Genomic DNA, 27,576 nt, shown 5'->3' with positions numbered 1-27,576 from the left:
CACATTTTAAAACGTACTTTGTAACTGTGCCTGGGGCGGGGAATGCCTTAGTAGACCACATTTTAATGCATCTCACTGATTCTATACTCTGTATAAACAGCACTACAACAGAACAGTATAAAACAATGTCTGTCAAACATAATGTAATATACCAGGTAAGTTTAAAACAGATAACACAGAATACTATTCTTAAAGAAAATTGATGATGTTGTACATTTTGGCTGCTGAAAAGCCTACACTAGTTACTGGAAAAGAATTAGGGATATCACTTACAAAGCATTATATCAACGATGTGGACTAAAAGTGCTATGTTGTTGAACACAACTCACCCAAACTACATGAGCATCCAATATCAACAACTTTTTCAGAACTTACTTTTTCATTTACTAGAACTTACAACTGTCTACTAGAACTTATTATTATTATTTTTTTTAAGAAACTGCAGCATGACAGGCGGTAAAAGGGACTGCTTAATTTTACTCTCAGATAGTATAGGTTTTGCAAACTGTCTTCTAGCACAATCCATTTAGGTCACTGTTACAGAATTATTAATGTAAGGAATTACAACACTGAATATGTCCTCCACAGAGACTCCAGAAAAGATTGTGTTTCCAATCACAAATAGATGGCATCAAAATTGTTAAATCCTGTGTACAGTGGATCTCAGCACTGATGTCCTCAAAAAGCATAACCTTGACATCATGCACACTTGTTGAGCAAAGGTACATGCACTTACACGATACATCATTATTTGTGTGCATAGTACACAACAGCTCTCAAAATGGCAAAATCAGACATTTATGGATTGAGGCATTAGCAATTAAGTCAACAAAAAAAAAAAAAAAAAAAAAAAAAAAAAAAAAAAAAAAAAAGGGGGGGGGGGGGATGACCGCAACATCCAAAAGGAAATTTTCCTTGGTTTTGGTGATTTTTGGCTATTTTCCAACAAAAAAAAAACAAAAACAAAAACAAAAACAAAAAACAAACAAAAAAAAAACTTCTAACTTTGAATCTGTGAAGATTCTAAGGAACTGAAAGGGAAACTTCAAACAGAAATAAGTAGTTTGAAAATGGAATCTTGTGAATGTTGATATGTCTAGTAAAATCATCTTACAATGCAACATGTACATGGGAATCACATTACCTGTACAATGAGATCATCAGGTGCAGGTAATTTACCTGGTTTACAGGTTATATCCGGACTATTGTATTCATACACTCAGAACACACTAGCAAATGTACACTTTAGGAACATGTTCTGCTATGATCAATTAGATACATAGCACATGTATGATGCAATACTGATGAACAGGAAAGCAGGAAATATGACGTGAAAAGTCTAAAGAGTGATTCTCACAGAAAAAAAAAAGAGATAATTATTCTAATCGATTGTCAAGTTTTTGAACTTATCTAATACGGAGCATACATGCAAGAAAGTGGCACTCATCACTGGAGGTAGTCTCTTACCGCAAACACGAAGGGATAAGGCAGCTAAGTACAGAGAGTGAATATTCAAAGGAAGTATGCATTGCTTTTCTGCCTGAAATTTTTTTTTCAATAAAAGAAACTACAAATTCTTAGGGTTTGACACATGACGGCCAGTTGGGACCACACAATTTATCATGTTAAATGCAGATTCTTGTATCTGGCGTAATAATGGGACTGCCCTGTATTGATTGGCAGCAAATTGACACTTGACCTGATAGACCCTAATAGTCCTTTACATTACTGCACTTCCACTTCTTCTGTAATGACATAACAAGTGACTTATGTAGAATGTGGTTTCTAACATGTTTATGCCAGCACAGAATCTGAATAACTTCCACAATATTGACATGACTTTGTTTATTTAAAAGTATATTACTACCAATAGCAGAATACCTTACTATTCTCCTCAAGCATTTACTGTAAGCTGACAGGGAAGGATATATGATTACTTTACAACCTTATAAACATCAGATAGATAAATGCAACATCCTCTGGCGAAATATTTCATCAATGTTTTATGCTCATACTTTTTATGCCTTCTGAAGCAGAAGCTCAGTCCTTCACTCCCCTGATCTGCAGCACACTCTGTTGCTACACTGAAGGTTTTGACATCCGCTGGCTGTATCAGCATAAGGACCTTCTTCTATGTTATCACAATAGAAGAATTCCTGGTGGTTGAGGGCAGGGGATGCTTCCGCCAACTGAGATAGCCCCAGAGCACTGATATTCAGGCAGCCCGACATGTCCAAGTGTTTTAGATGGGGCCAGCCACCAGCCTGAGAAAGTGCCCTGCAATAAATCAGAAACAATACCATGACTAACAAGAGCATAATAATCTCCTGTATGCAGTTGCATTCTGACACAATAACTCCTGTGCCAGAAGTACATGGCCCTTTCGTTATGCTCTGATGAGATTTATCGATCCCTATCACTGACCAGTGTGATATATAGATCTACAAAGTATGCATGCAAATGAAACCATACATTTGGCTTGGCTAAGTATTTGGCTTATTCTGTATTGAAGACATTTCTTAGATCTTTACTAAGGCAGACAACATCTAGAAGGGAAGAAAAAAGAAATACGCACAATTGTGACAACACGCCCACACATTGGCTGAATCAACAACTGGCATTGAATAATTTTGCATGAGAATTCTCTATGACTATCATCCTGTCAACACAAAAATCATGTAGTCACTGTGTACAGTGAATTTCTCAGTTTGTTTTTTGTTTTGTTTTTTCTTTACACACCGCATAATCAGAACTCTAACTGGATAATTGAGATAATGATTGTAGTGTCACCATCTATATGTTGAAAGCATCCCTTAGCATAGAAAGACAGACCTGATCAACTGGTGAGATTGGGTGAATTGTGTTACTCACTCTTTGGCAAGATGTTTTGTGCTATTAGTTGGTTTATGCATTAAATTCCTTCACAATTAAAGCAACATCTTTTGATTGGTTCAGTTTCATTGTCTTTAAGAGTAGGATGTATTCATTGATATGCAAAACGGTGAATTTCTTGATGGTGATTATGACGATGATGAATAATGCAGCTATTTTTACAAACAGGTCAAAAGGTTAACAAATTTGCAACAATGAATGACTGTCCTATGTGTCCTATCAAGAGTACGCCAAATACTTAGCCAAAAACTCAGCCAAAAACTCGCTTCTAGATAGTAAACACACCTAAGTTGTGTGAGTATTTACTTAATTAGAGAAATTATTTCACATATCCTTAGCCAGGGCTCGACACTAACGGTGGCCCGGTGGCCCGGGGCCATCAAAATTGCACGTCGGGCCACTAAAATTTCAGAAATGAAGAATTTGGTGACCTGATCGGGCCACCAAAAAAGGTCGGATGTTTGCCTTTGGGCCACCAAAAATAAAAGTTAGTGTGGAGCCCTGCCTTAGCCATTTACCATCCTTTGAATATCATTTTTGCCTACGTATTCGATTTAAGCAAAATACATGAAGAATGCAGTGTATGTCTTATCTTTACTAATGTATTGAATTGAATACCAGCCCTGGAGCCCTACATGTTTTGTTGGGGACATATCTTTGACCTACTTGCATACCCTTTATTGATAAATTTTAATGAAAATCATCATGTTTTCTTGTTTGAAAAGTCACAAATCATTAGGACATCGTATTTGCTGTCAAATACCAAATCTAATGAATTTTACAATGCATTAGATGAAATGAAAAGCAAGCAATGAATATAATACCCCCACTAGTGTCATGCATTTTTAGATCAAATGTAGGTTAAAAGATATTTCCCTATTATTGGCCAACATATTCTAAAATTTTGCATTTTCATACACTGCTGACTCTGTCATCCCAGGTTGAGATGTCATGAAAAACTAGTTAAAGCAGGGCTACTAGCCCAGAACAAGTCTCCTTTGACTTGTTCCTTCCGCAATTCTCCAAGAGCATTCAATGCCCCCAAGTGAGATTCTTTTTGCCCCGTCGTTAATAAATGGAAAGGTTGATAATCCGCCTGTGCGAAAGCAGTCAAGCAGTACATGTTTCCCCTTTGAACAGTCAACTGCAGGTGCCACTGAACGATGCGAAATATTGATCGGATATGAGATTATGGATAATACGTGCGCAGATGGGCTCGCAAACTCTTTTGTTATACACTGTAAGGGCACCTGAATGGGGTAAGTGAAAGTAAAAAACTATCAAGCTCAGTCTTGATTGCTACATATGTCTTCATACAAAATTTGTAGCAAAACAAGATCTACACACTGCCAACTTGAGACACAAAATTCTTCCCAGAATTAGCTGTTTGAAACACATATAACTGTTTTAACTACATGTATAAGCTCGTACTGGTCAACCTTATGATTTTATCACAGTGAATTACGGAGATTGCTCTCAGATGTCGCATGTGAAAAAAGACTGCAGCTTTCCAGCACACTTTGAGCCTGAAGACTGATATCTTACGTTCCCCGAGAAACTGAAAAGCCATTTTCCTCCTCTCACAATCTGGTCTCTGCAGTCAAAACCACAGCACTAGTTTGCTTTAAGTGTGTATCAGCACATAGTAAACTGCATCTTACTAGTTATACACGTGGAAGAGCAAGAAGCAAGCATGACGCTTACACCAAATTAGGTACTGACATCCGGCCAGCTGAGTCACAGATTTTTAGTATACAGACTAGTGACTGTCGGCAGCTGGCCAACAGATGCATGGCAGCTACAACTCTACTGCGTAGCCTTGGTCATCCACAAGTTACATTTTAATAAACCTACATATTCAACATGGGAATGTGTTAAATGCATTTCAAATGAAATCTGTATAAACTAGAATTATCATTGAAGGTGATTATACCCCCACCCCTAGTGTTGCTTTATAGTATGTGATGTCATGAGGGCAATCATAGAAACAAAATGTGACCACAGTTGCTTGAGTGCTATGGTAACAGTTGGTTCCACAAGGTTTGGGTAAAAAGTGTGGTTACCATGGCAATGCATTGTCTGATACAAACACAAGGGACATTTTGCATAACTACACTTAAAGATCATCATACACACCAAATTTGACCTTCATTGCTTGAATGGTTTATTTTGATACAAAAATGAGTGGTTACCATGGCAACACATTTTCCTTATACTAACACATTGGTGTCTTGCAAAACTACACTTCTAGATCATGATACATACTAAATTTGACTTTAATTGCTTGAATGATGGAAAAGTTATTCGATCTGCAAGGTTTTGGTAAAAGTGTGGTTACCATGGCAACGGTTTGTGTGACAAACACAAAAATTATGTGTTCCACATCTATACCTCAGGGCCATAATGCCTACCAAATTTGGCTTCAATTGCTTGAAAACTGTGGAAGAAGTTCACTCCACAGGATTAAAAAAAAACAAAAAAACATGCGGTTACCATGGCAATGCATTGTCCGATACAAATACAAAGGACATTTTGCAAAACTACACTTAAAGAGCATCATACACACCAAATTTCACCTTCATAGATTAAATGGTTCAATTTGATAAAAAAAAAAATGAGTGGTTACCATGGCAACACATTTTTCTTATACTAACACATTGGTGTCTTGCATAACTACACCTCCCGATCATCATACTAAATTTGACCTTAATTGCTCAAATGATGTGGAAGTTATTCAATCCACAAAGTTTTGGTAAAATTATGGTTACCATGGCAACGCTTTGTCTGACAAACACAAAAAATTATGTGTTCCACATCTATGCCTCAAGGCCATAATGCCTACCAAATTTGATTTCAATTGCTTCAAAACTGTGGAAGTTGTTCACTCCACAGGATTTCGAAGAAAACATGCGGTTACCATGGCAACGCTTTGTCAAGTACAAACACAACGAGTGTCTTGCATAACTACACCTATAGATCATCATAGATACCAATTTTGAAATTGATTGCATAAATACTATGGAAGTAGTTCCCTCCACAAGGTTTTGGAAAAATTGTGGTTACCATGGCAACGCATTGTCCGACGAACACAAAAAACATGTCTTGCACATCTATACCTCAATATCATCATTTACCCTAAGTTTCATTTAATTAAATTGCTTCAAAACTGTAGAAGGAGTTCGCGATGCAAGATTTTGCAACAGATCGACCGACCGACCGCCTGACCAACATCATGGTGATTCCTATATACCCCCTTCACACCAAATGTGGCGGGGGTATAAATACTAGCCACTAGGAACTGTAGGTCAAGCCGGAATACTGGCATAGACTTAATATAAAAATTCCCAGCACAATGCTGTCACACAATTTTTCATGCATACAATTTTTGTCTCATAACTTGGCTTTGTTCACTGATCATGTACATTTTCACTGATCAAGTACATTTCCCATGCATATCCAATGGACCCTAGTGCTCATTGTATCTGGAAGAAATAAAAATAACAAAACAAACACTAAAATGCCACTTGAGAAAATATCTATTTATATACTTTATATATTTATATGTATTTTTTCTCTTTCTGAAGAGAAGACCCTCATGTGGTATAAATAACAGAGGCTCTAACAGTTGTATATCAACAGGCATCCTGATCTAGCACCTCATACTCTTTTGTTACCTCAATCCACTATCTGTGATGCGATAGCAGCCTGACAAGCTCAGGAACTCCAGGTTTCTCTCATAGCAACCATCCTTAGTGACACGATTGTTGACAACGTCATCTTGGTTACCATGACAACTGCTCCCTTTATTACTGTCTGTACAGCTGCTGCCAGAGCAGCCTCTAGTCCTTGGAGAGTTGTCTGGTATGGGATGTATACGTGAGGAGTCATTTGCACTGCTCTTGTGACCAAGGCAATGGGCTGTCCTGTGGATATCTTTTCTGTCATTTTCATTGTGAAAAGCAAACCTGCCAGAGCATTCCTTTTCTGTCTTTTTTGGTGAGCAGCGATACAGCGGTCGACCGTTCTTGTCACTGACATGTTCAAAGTATGAAGCCTGAGTTTCATCCTTGGCAACCCTGCTCTTTGCATGTGTGCATGGTACAAATCGTTTAGTCTCCGCTTGCACCGGTGCCTTCTCCTGCAAAATTGATGCCAATCTCTTGAGAGTAAGATCAGAGATGTTGGTGCAGCCAGACAGATCAAGGTGCCTAAGCTTGCATCCACTGCCATGTTTGCCCAGGCTAAGAGGAAAGCAAATAGAGCATCAATCAAACAAACATGGTTACTGGCAGAGTCATAACCTGGTAGATGACAATTAACAATGTTACATTGTAACATATTAATAGATGTTATATCTCACATGCCTTGTCTTTGTTTCATTTTACTTCTCCTATCCTAACTGTTGCCCAGCAACTGGATTAAATGTCTTTTTGTATTTTATCCATCCTTTTCATCTCTAGAGAAAATGACAAATTAAAAAAAATAAGCCTCTGTGAGCCAGAGTAACACACTGATATCAACTGTGAAAAGCCAACCAAGTATAAAAGAAACTAATCCTTAAAGGGATGGTACAGTATTGGTGGAGATGAGAATTGGGCTTTTAACTTTTTACAAGATACCAAGAAAACACTTCAAATGGTATAGTACAGAACATACCAGTTTAAGAGGAATTAAAAGTTTATTTGATGAAAATCGGGTTTGGAATGACTGAAACATCCAAAAACAAAGTAAAACAAAGCGATTGTAATAAAGTGTGGGTCTCACACTTTGTTAGAATCGCTCTTTTTGGATATCTCGGCCATTTCAATACCAATTTTCATCAAATAAACATTGAATTCCTCATAAAATTACATGCTCTTTCATATTTCATATGAGGTTTCTCATTATCTCACCAAAATGTTAGAAACCTGAAATTAGGTCTCAACCAAAACTATACGATCCCTTTAATTAACACTTTCACTTTGCTTCAAAATGCAATGAGTGCTGTGAATTAATCATTCTCTTAAATCTCTCATTCATCTATATCACCTACCAAAAAAAAAAAAAAAAAAAAAAAAAAAAAAAAAAGTTTTTCCAGTTTTATTCAGTCTAGCATAACAATGAGCAACCTGAAAGCAATGAGCATAATTTCCGGTTCTACAGAAAATGGACAAACAGCGCAATACAGGCAAACACTGTTATAACAAGGGCACCAGGACTGCCAACTATACCTCGTTATAACAGGTACTATTTGTACATGAACTTAAAAAGAGAAGAATTAAATACAGCAATGGAAAATCAATTTTGCCAAATTTACCTTGTTAAAAGCAGTACCTAGTTGCAAGTGAGCTCATTATGACAGGGTTCCCCTGTACTGCATTGCAGTCACAATGAGTGAAATAGTCTATTTTTCATTTTGCAAACACAAAGATTCTGCCTTTCAAATATGAATGATGGTTATCATATTATGAGGATATCCTACAACTAGGATCTAATATCATACATTTTGCAGAGTCACAGAGGTCACTTCTAGCATGGAACTGAAAAGAGGTAAAATTTACCGAACATTTATTCACACAAAGTACAGCTAACTTTGCCTAAGCTGAATCTATTTGGACTGAAGGAATAGTGTCGACTTTGAGAAAATTTGACTTTTGAGAGATTAAAATCAATAGAACACAAAGAGAAGACAACTTCAAAAGACCTTTGACTTAGGTGATTATTCGCCTTATGCGAGGTCGATTTAAGCAAAGGTTGACTGTAGTTCTACAATGATATCACTCTCACATAAAAGGGGGTCATATTTGAGGCAGACACAGGATGAAGTATCAAATGATTTACTGATGTTTTTGAATAGCTTTATCTAATGCTGCCAAAATATTGCCCACATTTTTCACTTTCAAGTAACTGCCTTCATCAGGAAGAGTTGCTAAAAGGTAAATCTTCCCCTTTGAGGTGCAAAACCACTTTAACTTCTGTCCGTCATCAATACACATAAAAAACAACAAGAATTGCTCTAGGACTGTCGAATGAAATTTCATGCTAGAAGTCTCCACAGGGAATCAAGTGTCCACCTTTCACTCATATTACAGATGAAACTATAGACATACCTGGCACAAAACAATCTCACAGGGTTACGATAATATCCTCACTTACCCTTTAAAAGCAATATCTGACACTTTAGTTTCTGCCAAGTTGAGATGCTGTAGATTAGGGCATTGAGTCAGCAATTTGTAGACCTACAGATTGTAAAATTGATAAAAACATGTTGATAAATATAAACCATTAAAGGAGTTTTTCTATGTTAAAAAGGAAACATACTTCAGCAACAATTTGTAATGTGAAAATATCACCAGTTCAGTACAGGTGCAATAGTCTCTGCATGATGAGGTACCGCTTAATTGGGTAATTGACATGCGTGTTGTAATCACTTGATGATGGTAGGCATTTTGCACTTAAACTCTTAAGGAGGCTAGTCACTTTCCCACATGGACAAATTCAAGACAAAAACTCTTAAAACAAAAAATGAAACATGGACAAGTTAAGACTAATGACATAAAAGTGTGTATGATAACTCAAGTCTTTACTCACCAGACCATTAGTGACTCCCTTGCTCTTGGCCAGATTGAGGCTTTCCACTCCCTGTCCAACATAAGGGAGCAGATATCTCACCATGGCTACCAGCATACGTGCCTCATGTCGAATGCACGCGGCACGGTAACTGGCCACGCTGGTATTGCTGGAGTCACTCTCCAGTGCAGAGGAAGTGGACTCGTCAAAGTCTGCATCCTCATCAACGACCACGTACACATCCCTGTCATACGGATCATCCTCATCGTCATCTGGGAATTGGGCTGGTGCACGAAACTGCCAGTCACCTGCAAAAGTACATGGCGAGGGGTGGGATGCCACACACAAATCAAACATCCATTGTCCACTATCATGATCTAATATAACATCTGAACTCTGTAAATTTCTCGGACAATTATTATGTCCCTTCCCCAGTCATTATTTCAGTTAGCAGCAGACCATGACGGTGAGGCAAAGTACTGAAAAAGTGGATATTTTCACACGACTAATTTTTCGCGCTCGACCGGGTGAAAAGAGTTTCGCGTGTTTTTAATTCTGCATAAACAAGACATCAACTACTGGAATACATAGCAAGCAAAAATATTTGCGTGCTTTTATTTTCGCACTACCTTCTGCTTGCGCGAAATGCGCGAAAACTTCAACATTGCGAAAATTTCCACTTTTACCGTAAGTAAAATAACTTTGGTTCACAGTTCTATACAGCTACTATAAACTCAAATGCGACTCAATGTGACTGCTGAAAGTACACTTAAAATGAAAATATGCTGTATATCCTGGTACATCTTCATGCATTCAAACAAATACTCTACTCAAATATGCGAACAAAAATTAAGACACAATGTCAGATTCATCTTCATCTTATGCTGATGTGTTTGGGTATTAACATAAACAACAAAGAAAGCGAGGGGAAAAAAAGTAATAAGAGATCTGGAGGGGTGGGGCATGACAATTTACGATGAGTATAATCCCATGAACAATTACTAATATTTAAAACCAAAGATAGCTACATTACTCAGAATAACATCTGTCAGACTCAAACATACATACTAACAGAATTTTGAAAAATAATTTTAATTTCTAATTGGAGTGTATTGGCATTCTTTTCAGGTATGTCAAACCATAAATGTAAATAAATAGATAAATAAAAAAAAGATAAGTACATAAATACATAAATACATAAATAAATAAATAAATAAATAAATAAATAAATAAATAAATAAATAAATAAACAAACAAACAAATAAATAAATAAATAAATAAACAAATAAATAAATAAATAAATACATAATAAATACATCTTCTTTTTTCAATTCATCAAATCACCAACATATTCTGGATATTTTGTAGTGCCAATCTTTTTACACAGCACAAAGACCAAGCACAATGACATACATACCCCTGGCAAAAAGTGTTCAATTTCATTGGCCAAGCACTAACCTCTAGCCCAGCGCGTTGGAGAAAGGTGTTTCCAGAGGCAGGGATCCCGAGCTAGGCAAGACCACCTAGAGCACACCATGCTGCACTGGCTCAACTCCCATGGGTTAAGGTAGGAGAAGATATTTAGGAGGACTTCCATTGGCAGACCCTGGATCTTACTCAGACTGTTGTCATCATCATCATCATCAAGATCCTCCTCCTGTTCCAGGATTGCATTATCACTGTTACAGCTCAGATCCTTGGAGTCACTCTCCTTCTCAGCTTTTAATGCAAAGAATTAAAAAAACAAACAAACAAAAAAGTCAGCCAGTCATTTCGTAAGGCACAGCAAATAATGAATAAACAATTCTTACAGTTAATATGGATACCATCACAAAACTTAACCCTATTTTAACTGGGCTATTTGAGACCAAGATTTTACTTGGGGGGGTCATTTTGACCCCCCTTCAGTTCTCGGCCGCAGATCGCGTGATCGCCGCAAAATTTTGCCTGAAGATAGAGCCAGATGTCAACCACAAGACTGCATGGTCATACAATTGAAAAATATTTGCTTTTTATTTTTAGTTAATTAATTATGCAAATTTATGCATGAAATCATTTTTTCACCTATAACTCCATTAAAAAGACTGAAGGATTGCTAAAGTTTTGTGTCAGAGTTCCTCAAGACACATCCAACAATTTTCTTGTAAAAAAATAGCACAATAAAAATCAGTTTCTTTTGTTTTTTATTGTTTTGTCGATTTCTTATGTATTTTATTGTATTTCAACCTTTTGTTTTCTATTATTCATTTTGCCAAAATTTGTGGCAGGCACTTTTTCAAGCTTATCTACAGTAGAACCAAACCGTAGAATTGATTAATTTAAATGGTTAAAAGTTGAAATAATCCAATTTATATCAATTTAACAAAAAAACAAACCACAGTTTGCATTGGATTTGCGCACGATATCATGAATTTGAGCTGTTTTCAGGTTGACATGCATTATGCAAAACATTATGTAACTTCAGAACAGTGTACCCGGACGTCGCAAATTTGGTCTCAAAATATGCAGGAGACTTAAATGAAAAAAGTCATGAAACGACGCAACGAAATCTTTGCGTGTTGCGAAATCGTGGCGTGAAATGTGGAGGGGGTGAATTTGACCCCCCCAAGCAGAATAAGGTTAATGGTTATCAATGTGTATGCTAGCTGTGCATCATTCAGCTTTCTAAATCAAGACTGAACTCCACTGAAATCTTGTCTACGGATTTTGTCTTGAATTTGAGAAATCAGAGACAAACATTGTATAACAATCACTGAGCAATTTTTAATTAAGACAAAAATTTTGTTTGATACTAACAAGTACTGATAATTACAAGATGAAGAGTTATCTCCGATTGCATGCCTGTAGATAGATGACTTAACTTTGTGAACAATAAATCAAAGAATATTTCTTTGATAAAGCAAACGAACCAGGGTGGTGTGTTTGTTGCTCCTATGCTATTGGGTTGATTACAATTGATACAATTTTGTATACAATTACAATTTGGAACTAAATTAATTGTACAAAATGGCTTACAATCACAGATAAATATGTAGAAAAATAATGCATTGCTGAACACAGATGGGAATGTTGAAAAAGTATGCATTAACGGAGTCTACTTAACGACCCTGCATGATTACCTTTGATTTGGTTGTCCCCCTTTTCTTCAGGGCAGTACTTGGTTAATTGTTGGTGCCTCTTGATCACATCAGACTTGATTTCCTTCAGTTCACTGTAGCTGAAGTATTCCATCAGCAATGGTTGGAAGATCTGTGGTTGGAAGGAAATACAGAGTAATCTGTCACAACCACATATTTGACAATGCAGTTTCAAGGAGATAATGAAAACATTGGGAATTGGCCCCCATTGGGCCCTGATGGGGTCATGCCTGAATTTGACATAAACATCTTGGGCTTTTCAAGAAGAAGTCAAACTAGAAATGTCGCTATGGCGACTGGTATGCCTCCGCCATAATGCATGGTTCTCCGAATAGGTCTACAGCACAATGTCTTGACAATGTGTGATGACAGTTTCACGTAACTGGCAAAATATTAAAATGACAGGTTTGTCAAAAATGCATTGAGTGTTCACTTTCCTTGAATTAGGTTTATTTGTATGAATGGCTGTACTGTCTAAGAGTGCAGGTATTTGGGGATTTGAGGATTTGTACCCAACTTTTGACCCTTTTATAATATAAAGAAGTGAAATTTAGCACTTTCACTTGACTTTTGACCTTTTGGCAAGAAACTTCCAAGAGACTCTGTATTGGGTAATACATGTATTACACTAAGTTTCAAGAAAAAAAAAAATCCTGCAGGCATTGCATAGATAAGAAAGAAATGATGACATTTTGATGAGTTGACCTTGACCTTTGACCCCCTGACCCCTAAATTCCCTACATGATCACTGCCAGTCAGTACATGCATATACTAAGTTCCATTAAAATACCTTGAAATATCTGTGAGATATGGAGAAAAAAGTGAAATTTTAACATTTTCACTTGACCTTTGACCTCATGACCCAAAGCTCTCTCTGGGGAATCTCTATTTGGTAGTTCATGTATACACCAAGTTTCAAGAAAATACCTTCATACATTGCATAGATATAGGGGAAATGGTGAAATTTTGAGCATTTGACCTTGACCTTTTGACCTTTGACCTTGAGCATGTGTGCTCAAAAGTTGAAAGGCACAACTTCATCCACTCATACATATGCCAAGTTTCATTAGGATACCTCTAACAGTTTTTTAGATACGCTGTCCACAAAATTGATTAGGAAGGACGGACAACCCGAAAACATAATGCCTCCGGCGACACTTCGTGGCGGAGGCATAAAAAGTTTACGTATGATGCACAACAGAGGACAGACAATGACCATGACAACAATGACAACTGCAATAGTCCACTTGAGCCTTTGGCTAAGATGAGTGAAATGTGCAGAAAATAATAACTAGTGGAAAAATGAGCAAAGAAAATGGGATTCCATCGGGATTTGAACCCGAGACCTCCGGATTGCTACCCCCATGCTACACAGACTGAGCTATAGAAAGCCCTAGTTCAGTGTTCGTCCCAGAAACCCGTAATTCTCAATGGTCGAATGGTCAGAAGCTATAGCAGTGTGTTTGTGTGTGACACACACGCACACACTTGAACCTGGCATAAACCCAAAGGATAATTCAACTTGGGGATATTTGCGAGGGATCACTGAAGTGATGCAGCTTTTTGAGTATGTAACAAACGCAAACAGAAGACAAGAGACCCGGGGGTCTCGCACTCACCCGAGTATCGCAAGTTCACCTTCCATGCATTCTGGCAGACTCTTACCTGAGAACATTAGAAACTTGTGGTGGGGTAGCTTGGACAGCTGGGGGCAAGGTGTCTATTTGCATATTCCATCACACTGGTAAAAATACGTCTGCAAGGTACACTGTACTTGATAGAATATTGGACTAGGTAGTATTGAAAAACTAGAAATGTCGCTACGGCGACTGGTGTATGCCTCCGCCATAATGCATGGTTCTCCTAATAGGTCTATAGTACAATGTGTTGACAATGTGTGATGACAGTTTCACACAATTGGCAAAATATTAAAATGACAGGTGTGCCACAAATGTGCTGAATGTTCACTTTCCTAGAACTAGGTTCAATTGGATGAATGATTAAAACATCAGAGTGCAGGTATTTGGGGGAACTGATGATTTTTACTTGACTTTTGACCCTTTTATAAGTTTATGCATTGAGTAATTTTCAAGGTATTGAGCAAAGTATAATTTTCAGTATCAAATGGTAAAATAGTATTATCTAAACCTGGCCTTTGACCTTTGACCTCACAGTTCCAAAGAGAATCACTGTCAGGTAGAACATGCATAAATATGTAAGTTTCATGATAATACCTTGAGTTACTTTTGAGATATGGAGGAAGAAGTGCAGTTTAGCACTTTCACTTGACCTTTGACCTTTTGGCAAGAAACTTCCCACAGAATATATATTGGGTTATACATGCATACATCAAGTTAAAAAAAAAATCCTTCAGGCATTGCATAAATATAAGGAAAGTAGTGATATTTCGAGGAGTTGACCTTGACCTTTGACCCCCTGACCTTTGACCCATGACCCCCAACTTCCCTAGATAATCACTGCCCATCGGTACATGCATATATACTAAGTTCCATGAATATACCTTGAACCATTTGCGAGATATGGAGAAAAACATGAAATTTCAACCTTTTTTTCACAAAATAACCTGTGACCTTTGACCTTTGACCCCATGACCCTAAAATCCAAACAAAGTATCATCCCCCCAGGATATACCCTCATACCAAGTTTGATGCAAAACCACCTCACGGTCCTTGAGATATCGACAAAAACCAAACGGGACGTACGTACGGACATACGGACGTACGTACGGACGGACGACCCGAAAACATAATGCCTCCGGCCACTTCGTTGGCGAAGGCATAAAAAGACAGACTTAAAGCCCTATCACTTTTGATTCTAGAGAACAATATTAATGAATATTCCTTAATTTTGGAGGTGCATTTGGATCCCCCTCCCCCCCCCCCCAAGTTGGGGGGGGGGGGGGCACTGCAATGAACAAACTTGGAACTACAGTCATCAATGTACAAACTCAAAGTAACTTTGCTTTATCAAGTCTGAATCTAGAAAAGAATTGTAATTATTTCCTTCATGGGGGGGGGGGGGGATTAGGCCCCCTCGGTTCCCAAAGGGGAGCATGGCGCCCTGTTGAACAAATTGAGATCTTAACCCCCTGGCATGCTACCTGAATTTTCATCACGGGTTTTCAACGATTATGAACATGTACAATTTACATCACCATTTGGACCCATTCCAGCCAACTCCCTTGGGTCTCAAGGGGGGGGGGGGGGGCACCCCTGATTCTGCCATGAGCAAACTTGAAATAACAGTCATCTATACTGACTCATTGTATTAACTTAGCTCAATCACTTTTGGTTCTAGAGAAAACATTTAAAGATTCCTAACTGGGGGTGGGTTGGGTCCCCCTGGGGCCCCCAGGTGGGGCATGGTGCCCATTTGACAGAATTGAGATTCTATCCCCCTAGGGATGCTACCTGCCAAGTTTGGTGAAAATTCATCATGGGGTTTTCAAGAAAAAGATGAAAATTTACAATTTAGGCCCCAATTTAGGCCCCTGGGGGCCCCCAGGTGGGGCATGGTGCCCATATGATGGGAACGAGATTCTATCCCCCTGGGGATGCTACTAGTACCTGCCAAGTTTGGTGAAAATTCATTACGGTATTTTCAAGAAAAAGATAAAAATGTACAATTTGGGCCCCATTAGGAACCCCTCCGCACCCCCTTCCCCTAGGTCCCAAGGGGGGCACCCCTGATTCCGCCATGAACAAACTTGAAACTACAGTCACCAATGTACCAACTCATACTCATAGTATCAAATTAGCTCTATCACTTCTGGTTCTAGAGAAAAAGATTTTTTCAGATTCCTTACTTTTGGGAGGTTTGGGCCTCTCTGGGGCCCCCCAGGTGGGGCATGGTGCCCATTTGAACAAATTGAGATCCTATCCCCCTAGGGAGGCTACCTGCCAAGTTTGGTGAAAATTGGTCATGGGGTTCTCTAGAAGAAGATGAAAATGTAAAAAGTTTACGCACGACGGACGACAGACGAAGAGTGATCGCAATAGCTCACTATGTTTGAGTGCAAGTGAGTGAATCTGTAAGTTCTACATTCTAATCCAATGACACAAAATCAGTCATGTTCGGAGGTTTGCTGCTTCTCATCACTGGTGTTTATTCAAAGATGTTTTCATCTGAACAAGGAAAAGTAGAAATTACGCGGTGCGTAATATATGTCCCCGCCGGAAGTAGCATTTAGTAGCAAAATGTACAATATAGGTAAAAAGATCAAGGTCAAAGGTCAAAGAAGTCAAAGGTCAAAATGCTATGTAGAAGTTTTGAAGCCCTCACCTAGTGTCATCACATAAAGCAAACGGAATCGAAATCGGGTTAGAAATGGTGAAGGAGTAGCATTTTGTAGCCAATGTAAAATATAGGTAAAAAATCAAGGTCAAAGGTCAAAGAAGTCAAAGGTCAAAATTCTGTGCAGAAGTTTTGAAGCCCTCACCTAGTGCCATCACATAAAGCAAACGGAATCGAAATCGGGTTAGAAATGGCGAAGGAGTAGCATTTGGTAGCAAAATGTACAATACAGGTCAAAAATCAAGGTCAGAGGTCAAAGAAGTCAAAGGTCAAAATTCTGTGTAGAAGTTTTGAAGCCCTCACCTAGTGCCATCACTTAAAGCAAACGGACTTGAAATCGGGTTACAAATGGCGAAGGAGTAGCATTTTGTAGCAAAATGTACAATATAGGTCAAAAATCAAGGTCAAAGGTCAAAGAAGTCAAAGGTCAAAATTCTGTGTAGAAGTTTTGAAGCCCTCACCTAGTGCCATCACATAAAGCAAACGGAATCGAAATTGGGTTAGAAATGGCGAAGGAGTAGCATTTTGTAGGCAATGTACAATATAGGTAAAAAATCAAGGTCAAAGGTCAAAGAAGTCAAAGGTCAAAATTCTGTGTTTGTCTTACTATTAGGCAAGGTCATATGTTTGAGTGCAAGTGAGTGAATCTGTAAGTTCTACATTCTAATCCAATGACACAAAATCAGTCATGTTCGGAGGTTTGCTGCTTCTCATCACTGGTGTTTATTCAAAGATGTTTTCATCTGAACAAGGAAAAGTAGAAATTACGCGGTGCGTAATATATGTCCCCGCCGGAAGTAGCATTTAGTAGCAAAATGTACAATATAGGTAAAAAGATCAAGGTCAAAGGTCAAAGAAGTCAAAGGTCAAAATGCTATGTAGAAGTTTTGAAGCCCTCACCTAGTGCAATCATATAAAGCAAACGGAATCAAAATCGGGTTAGAAATGGCGAAGGAGTAGCATTTTGAAGCAAAATGTACAATATAGGTCAAAGGTCAAGGTCAAAGGTCACAACTGAAATTCTGTATAGAAGTTTCAAAGCTCCCATGTAGTGCTATCATATAAAGCAAACAGAATCAAAATCGGGTTAGTAATGGCAAAGGAGTAGCATTTTGAACATTTTGATCACACACGGACGGACACACGGACACATGGACACACGGACACACACACGTACGGAGCCCGTTTCATAGTCCCCTGCTCGAACTCGTTCGGCGGGGACAAAAAAAGTGCATCAGTCAAATAAAACCAGGACTATGGAAACAATTCTTTGTCAGTGACAATGCATGATGTTATGCAACCATCATCTTTGAGACATCTGTATGCACTGATTAAAGGTGCATGGTCCCGGTGTTGTAGTCATATGCGTATGTGGGCACACAGCGCAAGTTTCCAAAAGAGACCTATGCTATCGACTCCTCTTTGGCGCTTATGCTTTGGCCCACTTCCCCCGAGTCCGAAGAAGTCTGATCCACTGTAGTCAGTGGTCCGATCACAGTTCGGCTCATGATTCGGCTAGAGGGGATGACAGCTTTAGCAAACTTCTTTTGTGATGTCATAATAAGAAGCACATATGCACGCACCCTGGCATTACTACAGACTGCGTGATGCGCAGAGAAGACAACGAAGGCAACGTTACTTAGCAACACCTTCACGCTTTACTCTTGATGACAGCTCAACTTCGGCAATCTTCACATCAATGCTAACGGTGATCGGCAGTATCATCAACAGCGCCCTCTACACTAGAGGGACTATGCACCTTTAAGATGCGCATAATCAGGTGGCGGCGGATCTCATCCTTCAAAGTGGTTGGATTCAGTGCAAGTCCAATCGTTAGTAGGTCCATGTTCAGGGACTTATTCTTTTTTTTCTTTTTTTTTATTATGAACATAATCGTTATATAAAGCAAAAGCAAAAACCCCACATGGCTTAATGCTCACTGGCTATATAATAGATATGACCTTGATACAATCTCTCTGTGGTGCCCCTTGCCATTAAATAAATCACAACTGTCTAAACTAGAAATATCACTAAAGATGATTAATACCCCTGCTCCCGCAGCCCAGATTCCTATGAAAAAGAATTGAACCAGGGTTTGATAAAAGGTTATGTGTGTGTGTGTGTGTGTGTGTGTGTTATGTGTGCAGTACCTTGTGAGAACCTTGTGAGTTTGACTGCTTCACGATTGTGGAAGTTGTTCACTTCACAAGATTTTCAAGAAAATATGCCATTACCATGGTAATGCCTTGTCTGGTTCAAACACATACTGTGTCTTGCATAATTACACCTATATATCATTATATTTATACATACCAAATTTGAAATAAATTACTTAACACTGTGGAAGTAGTTCACTCCACAAGGTTTGGGGGAAATTGTGGCGACCATGGCAACACTTTCTCTGACAAACACACACAAAAAAAATATGTTTTGCACATCAACACCTCAATGTCAATATGCACACCAAATTTGAGTTCCATTGCTTCAAAATTGTGGAAGTAGTACACTCCACAAGATTTTCAAGAAAATATGCCATTACCATGGCAATGCCTTGTCAGGTACAAACACAAAGTGTGCCTTGCAGAACTACACCTATAGATCATTATACATACCAAATTTGAAATAAATTGCTTAAATACTGTGGAAGTAGTTCACTCCACAAGGATTTGGGAAAATTTCGGTTACTTTGGCAATGCTTTCTCCAACACACACAAAAAACATGTCTCGCACATCTACACCTTAATGTCATTATGTACCCCAAGTTTCATCAAAATTGCTTCAAAACTGTAGGAGGAGTTCGCAATGCAAGATTTGCAATGGACCGCCCGACCGACCACACACTGATTCCTGTATACCCCCTTATACACTTCATGTATGCGGGGGTATAAATATCCAAAACAGCTATGGACAATAACTAATCTTTACCTGTATGAGTCTCTAAAACAATGACACCTTTAAAAGCTTTAAGAATAATTTAAGAAAAGATCCCATAAATTACAGATTTTAATGGCTGAGGAATCAGATTACAAAGAAGGGAAATTGTGTATTCCCTACCTTTAGGAACGTTTGTTACTAAATTTGGTCAAAATTAGACTGTGTACTTGAAAGACAAACAATACAAAACTGCAGGAAAGTAAAATACAAACCGGATGATGGACAAAAGCGATCAAAATAGCTCCGGTGAGTTAACAAACTTCTTAAACCCGTAACTTTGATGGAGGCCAGCATCATGTCTATTATTGACATGAATTAAAATGATCACTAGCCTCTCCATTTGTACTAGAGGAAAGCTTGTTGCATCACCTCTTCTTCCTCTTGCATGTGTGGCAGGAAATCATCTGTAAACTTGTGGAGTGCTCTGATGAGGTTGTGGCCAATGGTGGCTGCCTCCTTGGGACAGGTGCATCGATCAGCCTTGGTACAGCCCTCTTCCACAAGTGTCACCATCTCACTCAACTTGTTGTCAGAGTGCACCTCAGATACTGCATCGATTTCCACCTAAGAACATCAATTTCAATACCTTACCATCACATACTACAAATAGGCATCGTTAATCTTCAGTTCATAAATTTCAAAATCTTTGAGAAAATCCTGTGCTTGTATGAAGGAATGTTATCTAAGATTTTTCAGTTTCATTTTAAAAACGTCAACAGATTTGATAATTAAAAAGTCACTCTTTCCTCTAAATTTTTTGTCAGTTTTGGTTTGCAACAAGAAAAGTTTCTAGGTTCTGTTAGAATTACATTCTGCTCTACAATGAAATTTTATGACAAATCTTTTGACTATTTTTCTTTCAAATGACCAGTAGTACTATATTGCCCAAGCATGACTTTTGTACACCAAACAGAGACAAAAATTTACAATTTACTCGCAAATCCAATAGGGGACACCGCTTGATATTCAATCACCATCCATGTGACAGGAATGGAATCGCAAGTGAAGCTTTCATTGTACTACAGCATTTGGCAATAAATTTATAAATCGGTTTGGGCGGGTATGAAAAAGTTTGCAGCTTAGAGGAGACATTAATCCCTGTTTTTTCAGGGATAGTTGTGTCACATTAGTCCTCTAAGACACAACAGTGGCAACCAAATTAGGCCAGTTCTCAAAAAGTTAAATATTGTGTGAAATAATTGGTGGCATGTAACATCACCATTTCAGGGACACTCAGGTTAGATTTTGAGAGTTTTAGCAATATCTGTACGGCTGCACTTGACTCTTCCAAAACAATGAATGATCTCAACTCTCTTCCTTTGATAGATTTTAAAAGGTAAACATCTTCATGCATTACTGTTATTTCAAATCTGAAATAATTCATTATATGCATTTTAACCTGTAATTTGAGAAATATCCATACATACTGTGGAGTATTCATTGAATTCTGGTTAATAACCTTAATAAAAATTCTTTCTTGAGAATGTCTGTTAGCAACGTTTGCATTTCTTTCCCCTTCATATCAAGGAAAACTGTATGGTTACTAACATGCTCCTGCACAGGATACAGTGGATAAATACTGGTATGCACAGAATACCTCATCAAAACGTTCTTCAATACAAGCCAACCAACCCTGCCTTTCTCAATTGCACTGACTGACACTTAGCAATGTGTTACGCAACACATATTATTTGCATTTACACAATGCAGCATTGTCTTTCAGATATTAGCAGTATGATAAACTCGACACACAAGATATTCATTCTCAGTTAAAGTACTTGTGTAGTTTACAAAATACCAAAGCCGAGTAAACCTTTAGGAGCAAAATCAGGGAACCGATGATGGGAGCAAATGAATGCACAAGCATTAGATCCCCATATAGATCACCCTCTCAGCACTGCGAAGTCAATCAAGTAGACTTCTTTTATGTCAGATTAAAGGGCCAGCAGTCATCTTTGTATTCTTACCTTGAGAAACTGCAAGCGATTCTTCAATTTCCACATGATGCACTCATTTTCAATGTGCTCATGTGTTTTGAACTCTGTGAATGTGGACCTCAGACTCCACAGCAAAGCACGTAGGTCAGCACAGCTGGATACATCTACTTCTGATAACTGAAACAAAATGTAAACATTTTGTAAACAAACGATAGAAGATTAAAACTGATTTCCCTAGACTTTCATTTCTCTTTTTTGTTCTGTGTTTGAATTCTACTCAGTGTGTATCATTTTGCCCATGGCATATCAAAACCAATTAATTTCATCACCAGTGATACCATGGTAGCGATGCCAAAGGAATTTTTTTAAATTCATGTGAAGTATATTGAGTGACCATTCATTTTGAAGCTTATGACATGCTCTTTAATTTCAGTCGACATATTTTTGTGAAGTAGTGGCAAGTATGCAAATGAGCTCATCTATTACGTATGCATGTTCTCAAAAGTGTCTGCCGGCTCCTCCTGGCTGTTCACAAGAAATGCATTTGAGACAATATAATTGTAAGAAAAATAATAAATTAGCATTGAAAGAGCATTTACAATGAATATTTAATTTATCTCAACATCTAATATACTCAGAAGCTTTTTTTTTTTTTTTTTTTTGTAGACCTATACTCGGGGAAAATTTAGTGTAATATGCAAATGAGATCGCAATGTACAATGCATCAAATTTGCCGCAATACCAAGACTATTTTTTTTTTAATCCTTACCTGACTACATGTAAACCTTTGATTATGAGAAAAATGTAGGGCCTTCTTCACCTTGATATCATTACATGTATGTAACATATAGGGCCTACAGAACATGTTTGCATACATAATTATACAAATGAGCACATCATCAAGCTTCATTTGACATGCCTGAATCGCTATAAGATAATCTGCCTATAATAGTCAGTGATGGAGTGGTTTGTGGGATGTGAACCACAAGTGCAAAATTTGTGTAATGTACAATATAAATTGTATTGCTGGTCTTGAAAATAAACATTAGATCTATTTTGCAAAGATATGTAACAATTACATGGTCATGCATTATTACTCAACTTAATTTACATATTACAGGATACACAACTTGTAGTACACACCATGAAGACTCATACATTTTTCAATCAGTGCTGAAATGAAAGTTTACCACAGCATTGAGATATGATGTCAACATAAAGAGAGTAACTTTGTCATGTTGATATAATTAGAAATATTTAATAAGCATCACAAGTCACAAACTGTGTATTTTTTAGTGATCTCATTGGGGGCACATGCCCCCCCCCCCATTTTTATTCCACTTTTGTCCCATTTTTACTTTTTTTTTTTCTTCTAAATGCAATCCAATCTGGGGCACACTCAACTTCTCCCCCTTCTTCAAAACCTCAATTTCCCTAAAACATCAGGGAACTAGAAATGTCGCTATGGCGACTGGTATGCCTCCGCAATAATGCATGATTCTCCTAATAGGTCTAGATAGTACATGTGGACAATGTGTGATTACATTTTCACAAAACTGGCAAAATGTTAAAATGACAAGTTTGTCACAAATGTGTTGAATGTTCACCTTCCTTGACCTAGGTTTAATTGGATGAATAGGAGAGCATGTATTTGGGATTTAAGGACTTTAACTTGACTTTGACCCATTCATACGTTTATGCATCGAGTAATTTTCATGGTATGGAGAAAAAGTGCAATTTCTGTATTGAATAGTAAATTGTTACCATTTTCATCTGGCTTTTGACCCTAAGATTCATAAGATAATCACTGTCAGGCAGAACATGCATAAATATGTAGTACATTTCAAGATAACTTGAGCCACTTCCGAGATATGGAGGAAAAACTTAGTTCAGCACTTTCACTTGATCTTTGACCTTTTGACCTTTGAGGCAAAAACAAAAGAAAAAAAAAAAACTTTCCAGAGAATCTCTATTAGGTTACATGCATACACGAAGTGTTACAAAAAAATAATCCTGCTGGCATTGCATAAACATGAGGGAAATAGTAAAATTTTGAAGTGTTGCCCTTGACCTTTGACCCCTGACCTTTGACCCCATGAACCCTAAATTCACCAGATAATCACTGCCAGTCAGTACATGTATATATACTATGTTCCATGAAGAAACCTTGAACAATTTCCAAGGTACAGAGAAAAAAGGTGAAGTTTTAATATTTCTACTTGACCTTTTGACCTTTGACCTTTGACCTCATGACCCAAACTTTCACCAGAGAATCTTAATTGGGTAATACATGCATACACTAAGTTTCAAGAAAATATCTTCAGGCATTGCATAGATATGATGGAAATAGTGAAATTTTATGTATTTGACCTTGACCTTTTGACCTTTGACCTTGAGCATGTGCACCCAAAAGTTGATAGGCACAACTTCACCCCCTAAAAGACCTTATGCATTGACGTCATCACTCGCTTGACAACCTCTCGCGACGCCATCTTAGAGGGCAAGCGAAGTCCTTGACATCGCAAAGGCGTGCAGCTAGTTATGTGCTTTTCCTATGCGCGCTAGCGGCGATCGCCTCACTCGCCGCCAGTCCCCAGGCTAGTGGAAGGTTTTTTTTTACCATCAAACAAGTTTGACATGACATGACACATTATGCAGCAATATTTGGGTAATTTTCTCACATTGTGCAATCGAAATACTCACAGCAACTACAGAATTCCTAGGTTATATCGCAGAAATTTGTATCCATAGCGCAACATCGCCGTTCGCTGAATGTATGTCGCCATTTTGAATTTCATTAGCCAATCACATGCGAGGTACATGTTTTAGTAAAAAACACGTAGAAATCTACCTCGCATGCGATTGGCTAAATTCGTAGGTTGATGAGCTGTTACAACCGCTGGTAGTTGCATCTTTTTTCATGAAAATTGTGCCAAAATGTTGGATATATCATTAACCTGGTGAGTGCAATGCATACATCAAATGTCGATTTTGCTATACAAGCTTGAATTTCCCGATCTAGGGCTGTAGATTACATGCAATAGAAAAGACAGTAAAAGAAACACCGATGTTGTGTGTAAATGCCCATTGCCTCGCGTGTAAAAGCACGCTCTAGCAACGCATCGCTTGCCCTCTGAGGGAGGGCGCCCTTCAGTTAGTAAGACAGTGTGACGTCATATGCATAAGGTCTATACACATACATGCCAAGTTTCATTAGGATACCTCAAAAGGTTTTGATAGTTACCCTGTCCACAAAATTCATTACGGACAGACGGAAGGACGGACGGACGGACAACCCGAAAACATAATGCCTCCGGCACCACTTCGTGGCGGAGTCATAAAAACACAAACAGTAACAAGAAGGCAGGTCTGCAATTGTTTTATAAATATTTTTGCATCAGTTGAATTGTTCATGGAAATCTAGATAAAGTTAATCCTACAGTCGCTACACCTAACATTACAGGAACCAAAATGATAGACATGATATCTCTTGAAAAAAATAATAATAATAAAAAATAGGCCCTAAATAAACAAATTCACAAATAAATTAAAATCTACAACATGTTGTAGTTTAAAAATCAAAATGATGGATGATTCATTATTGCATTTCAAGAACTAAATAAACCAGGAAAAGATAAACAGTACCCCTCTCTAATCATTTCATATGATACACTCTCGCGACCATCTCACAACCAGATTTCCCATTGACTAATGTACACTTTCCTCCCATATCGCCGGTTCAGGCAGTAGACATGCCCCGGGATTTCCCGCTGGCGGTTTTTTGCGTTACGATGATAGGCAGCTATTCTGGTATCATTGGAAAGCTGACATATCACTCGTTCAGAATATGTATGAAAACTGCTGAAAACTTAAGTCTAACGTTAGGGGTATGGAAACAGTCTTCAAAGTTGCTTTTTTAACACCCAATTCAGACAAGCTCGAAAAATCCTGTTAAATTTGATATACATTGTACATACTCAAAATTATTCGGATTTTTTTCATAAATTCGTAGCAGTAGTGTTCACTGATTGATCTACGCAAGTGCGCTCACGTACAGATACCGAAATCTCGTGTATCACGATACTTTCTAATGTGATGCTTAGCTCAATTTGCAGGGACGTGATTCAAAATGGCGGTCTCCATGACTCGTTCGAACCATTTTCACGGCGCATTTCAAGTGCAAAATCCGTAAACAGTTTATCGTTCAATGCTATCGCAACGTATACCGGTATTTTAACCATTTACAAACATCGGATTGTAAATATATGAAGTTTTGAGTGAGATTGAAGGTAGGTTATCTAAATTGATAGCAAAAATCAACGAAATTTGGAACCATGTTTAACACGTAAACAGAGTATACGTTCTATACATAGGAAAAAGGGCGGCCGATTTGGCATCGCTAACCATAGTCCATACTCATTAGTCATAGTCAACATATCAATTTTTAATCTTTGATCTTATGATATGGCTCTCGAATCTACTTCAATAATCGGTTTGTCCTTTTTTGACTTTGTACACATTTTTTTAGACCACTCTAACGTTAAGAGTCTATTAGATCTACTGTAAATTTACTTACTTTTTCTACTTAGGCCTACAAGCTTGTATAGATTTCTATTCCAATAATGTTAACACTAACAGGACTTCATCAAATGAAGTTGAAACTTCTGGGGGGCATTTCATGGTGCATTCTGGTCGGATATTTTTCTGACAAACTGTTTACAAGCTACTGAAATCCTTGGCCTTGCATCTGATTGGCCGAGAGCAAGTTTGTCCGACAAGGTTAAGTGACAACTTTGTCGGACAAAATGCTCCATGAAATGCCCCCCTGACTAGATCTACTCTCCTTCGAGCAAAAATTGGTGTTGATATAGAATCTAGTCTAGTCTAATCATACATGTAATTGGGGAATTGCTGTTCACTTCAGCGGCCAATTCGTCATACTAGCTACATGTACTAACACATGTATAAACACATGCATTATACAGCACATGAGCGCGCGGCGTCTTATCGGGCTACCTACGGCTACGTCTAGTCATACGGGACGGGCCATATGTATTACGTATTATGACTAACGTTAGACACTAACGTTACACCACACATAATAATGTGGCCCAGCTGACGAACTTCACAGGACAACTTTTGGTGTAACGAACCCATCTAGGGTAATTTGGAAACTACCTATGTAACTGCCTACCTTGTCTGAATACAACTGTACAAGCCGTTTCATACGACTATGAGGACCAGAAAAAACATCAATTTCGGCTGGCGCAGGAGCCATGGTGTCCGCTCTGAATTTGTGATGGTGTGGAGGCGGAGGGTGGAAGATGATGACGTCATCAATATTATTAGCCTACGCTCAAGACTCGATCATGTACTGAAAAGAGACAGGGTTGTCATGATGATGTTGTTGATTCTTGGCGTATCTTATACCCTTCACGGATGAATGCTCAGTTGCCGACCTTTTGACAGAAATGTATTGACTTTTAACATTATTATACAAGAAACTCTTCATAGAATTGAAATTGTTACGAGAAAATTGAGAAATCAGGCGAAGAAAATGAGTTTTGTTCCGAAAAGGCGCTAGATCCGTAATAATTCAGCAGGATCCAAATCCGTGTGCATGATGCGTGACCGCAATTGACCCCGAACACTGCCCAGAGTGAGACCAGGGGCCTGTCTTATAAAGACTTGTGATAGAAATCAATCACAAGTTTCTTGTGAGCTGCAATCATGGGCGTAAATCCCGGGGGGGGGGATGGGGGGGGGATATATCCCCCCCTGAAATGGAGGAGGGGGGATGGCCTGTACAATCA

The 27,576-nt window shown here is 38.2% G+C and overlaps 1 protein-coding gene across 1 annotated transcript; it reads right to left on the bottom strand.

The window, feature by feature from the left end:
• Positions 1 to 886: 886 nt before the first annotated feature.
• Positions 887 to 27,053, bottom strand: LOC140240522 (F-box/LRR-repeat protein 5-like). Its single transcript, XM_072320292.1, has 9 exons — positions 26,958 to 27,053; positions 21,794 to 21,940; positions 20,196 to 20,390; positions 12,561 to 12,690; positions 10,900 to 11,160; positions 9,463 to 9,749; positions 9,028 to 9,110; positions 6,567 to 7,133; positions 887 to 2,277 (listed from the first exon to the last, which is right to left on the bottom strand). The coding sequence occupies exons 1-9, from the start codon at positions 27,039 to 27,041 to the stop codon at positions 2,049 to 2,051; spliced, it is 1,983 nt and encodes a 660-aa protein (XP_072176393.1). The 5' UTR covers positions 27,042 to 27,053; the 3' UTR covers positions 887 to 2,048.
• Positions 27,054 to 27,576: the final 523 nt, after the last annotated feature.

This window comes from Diadema setosum, chromosome 2 (assembly GCF_964275005.1).
Source record: "Diadema setosum chromosome 2, eeDiaSeto1, whole genome shotgun sequence".
Taxonomy (NCBI): Eukaryota; Metazoa; Echinodermata; class Echinoidea; order Diadematoida; family Diadematidae; genus Diadema; species Diadema setosum.
Note: the sequence above shows the minus strand (reverse complement) of the source record. Positions and strands in the feature narration are given on the sequence as shown.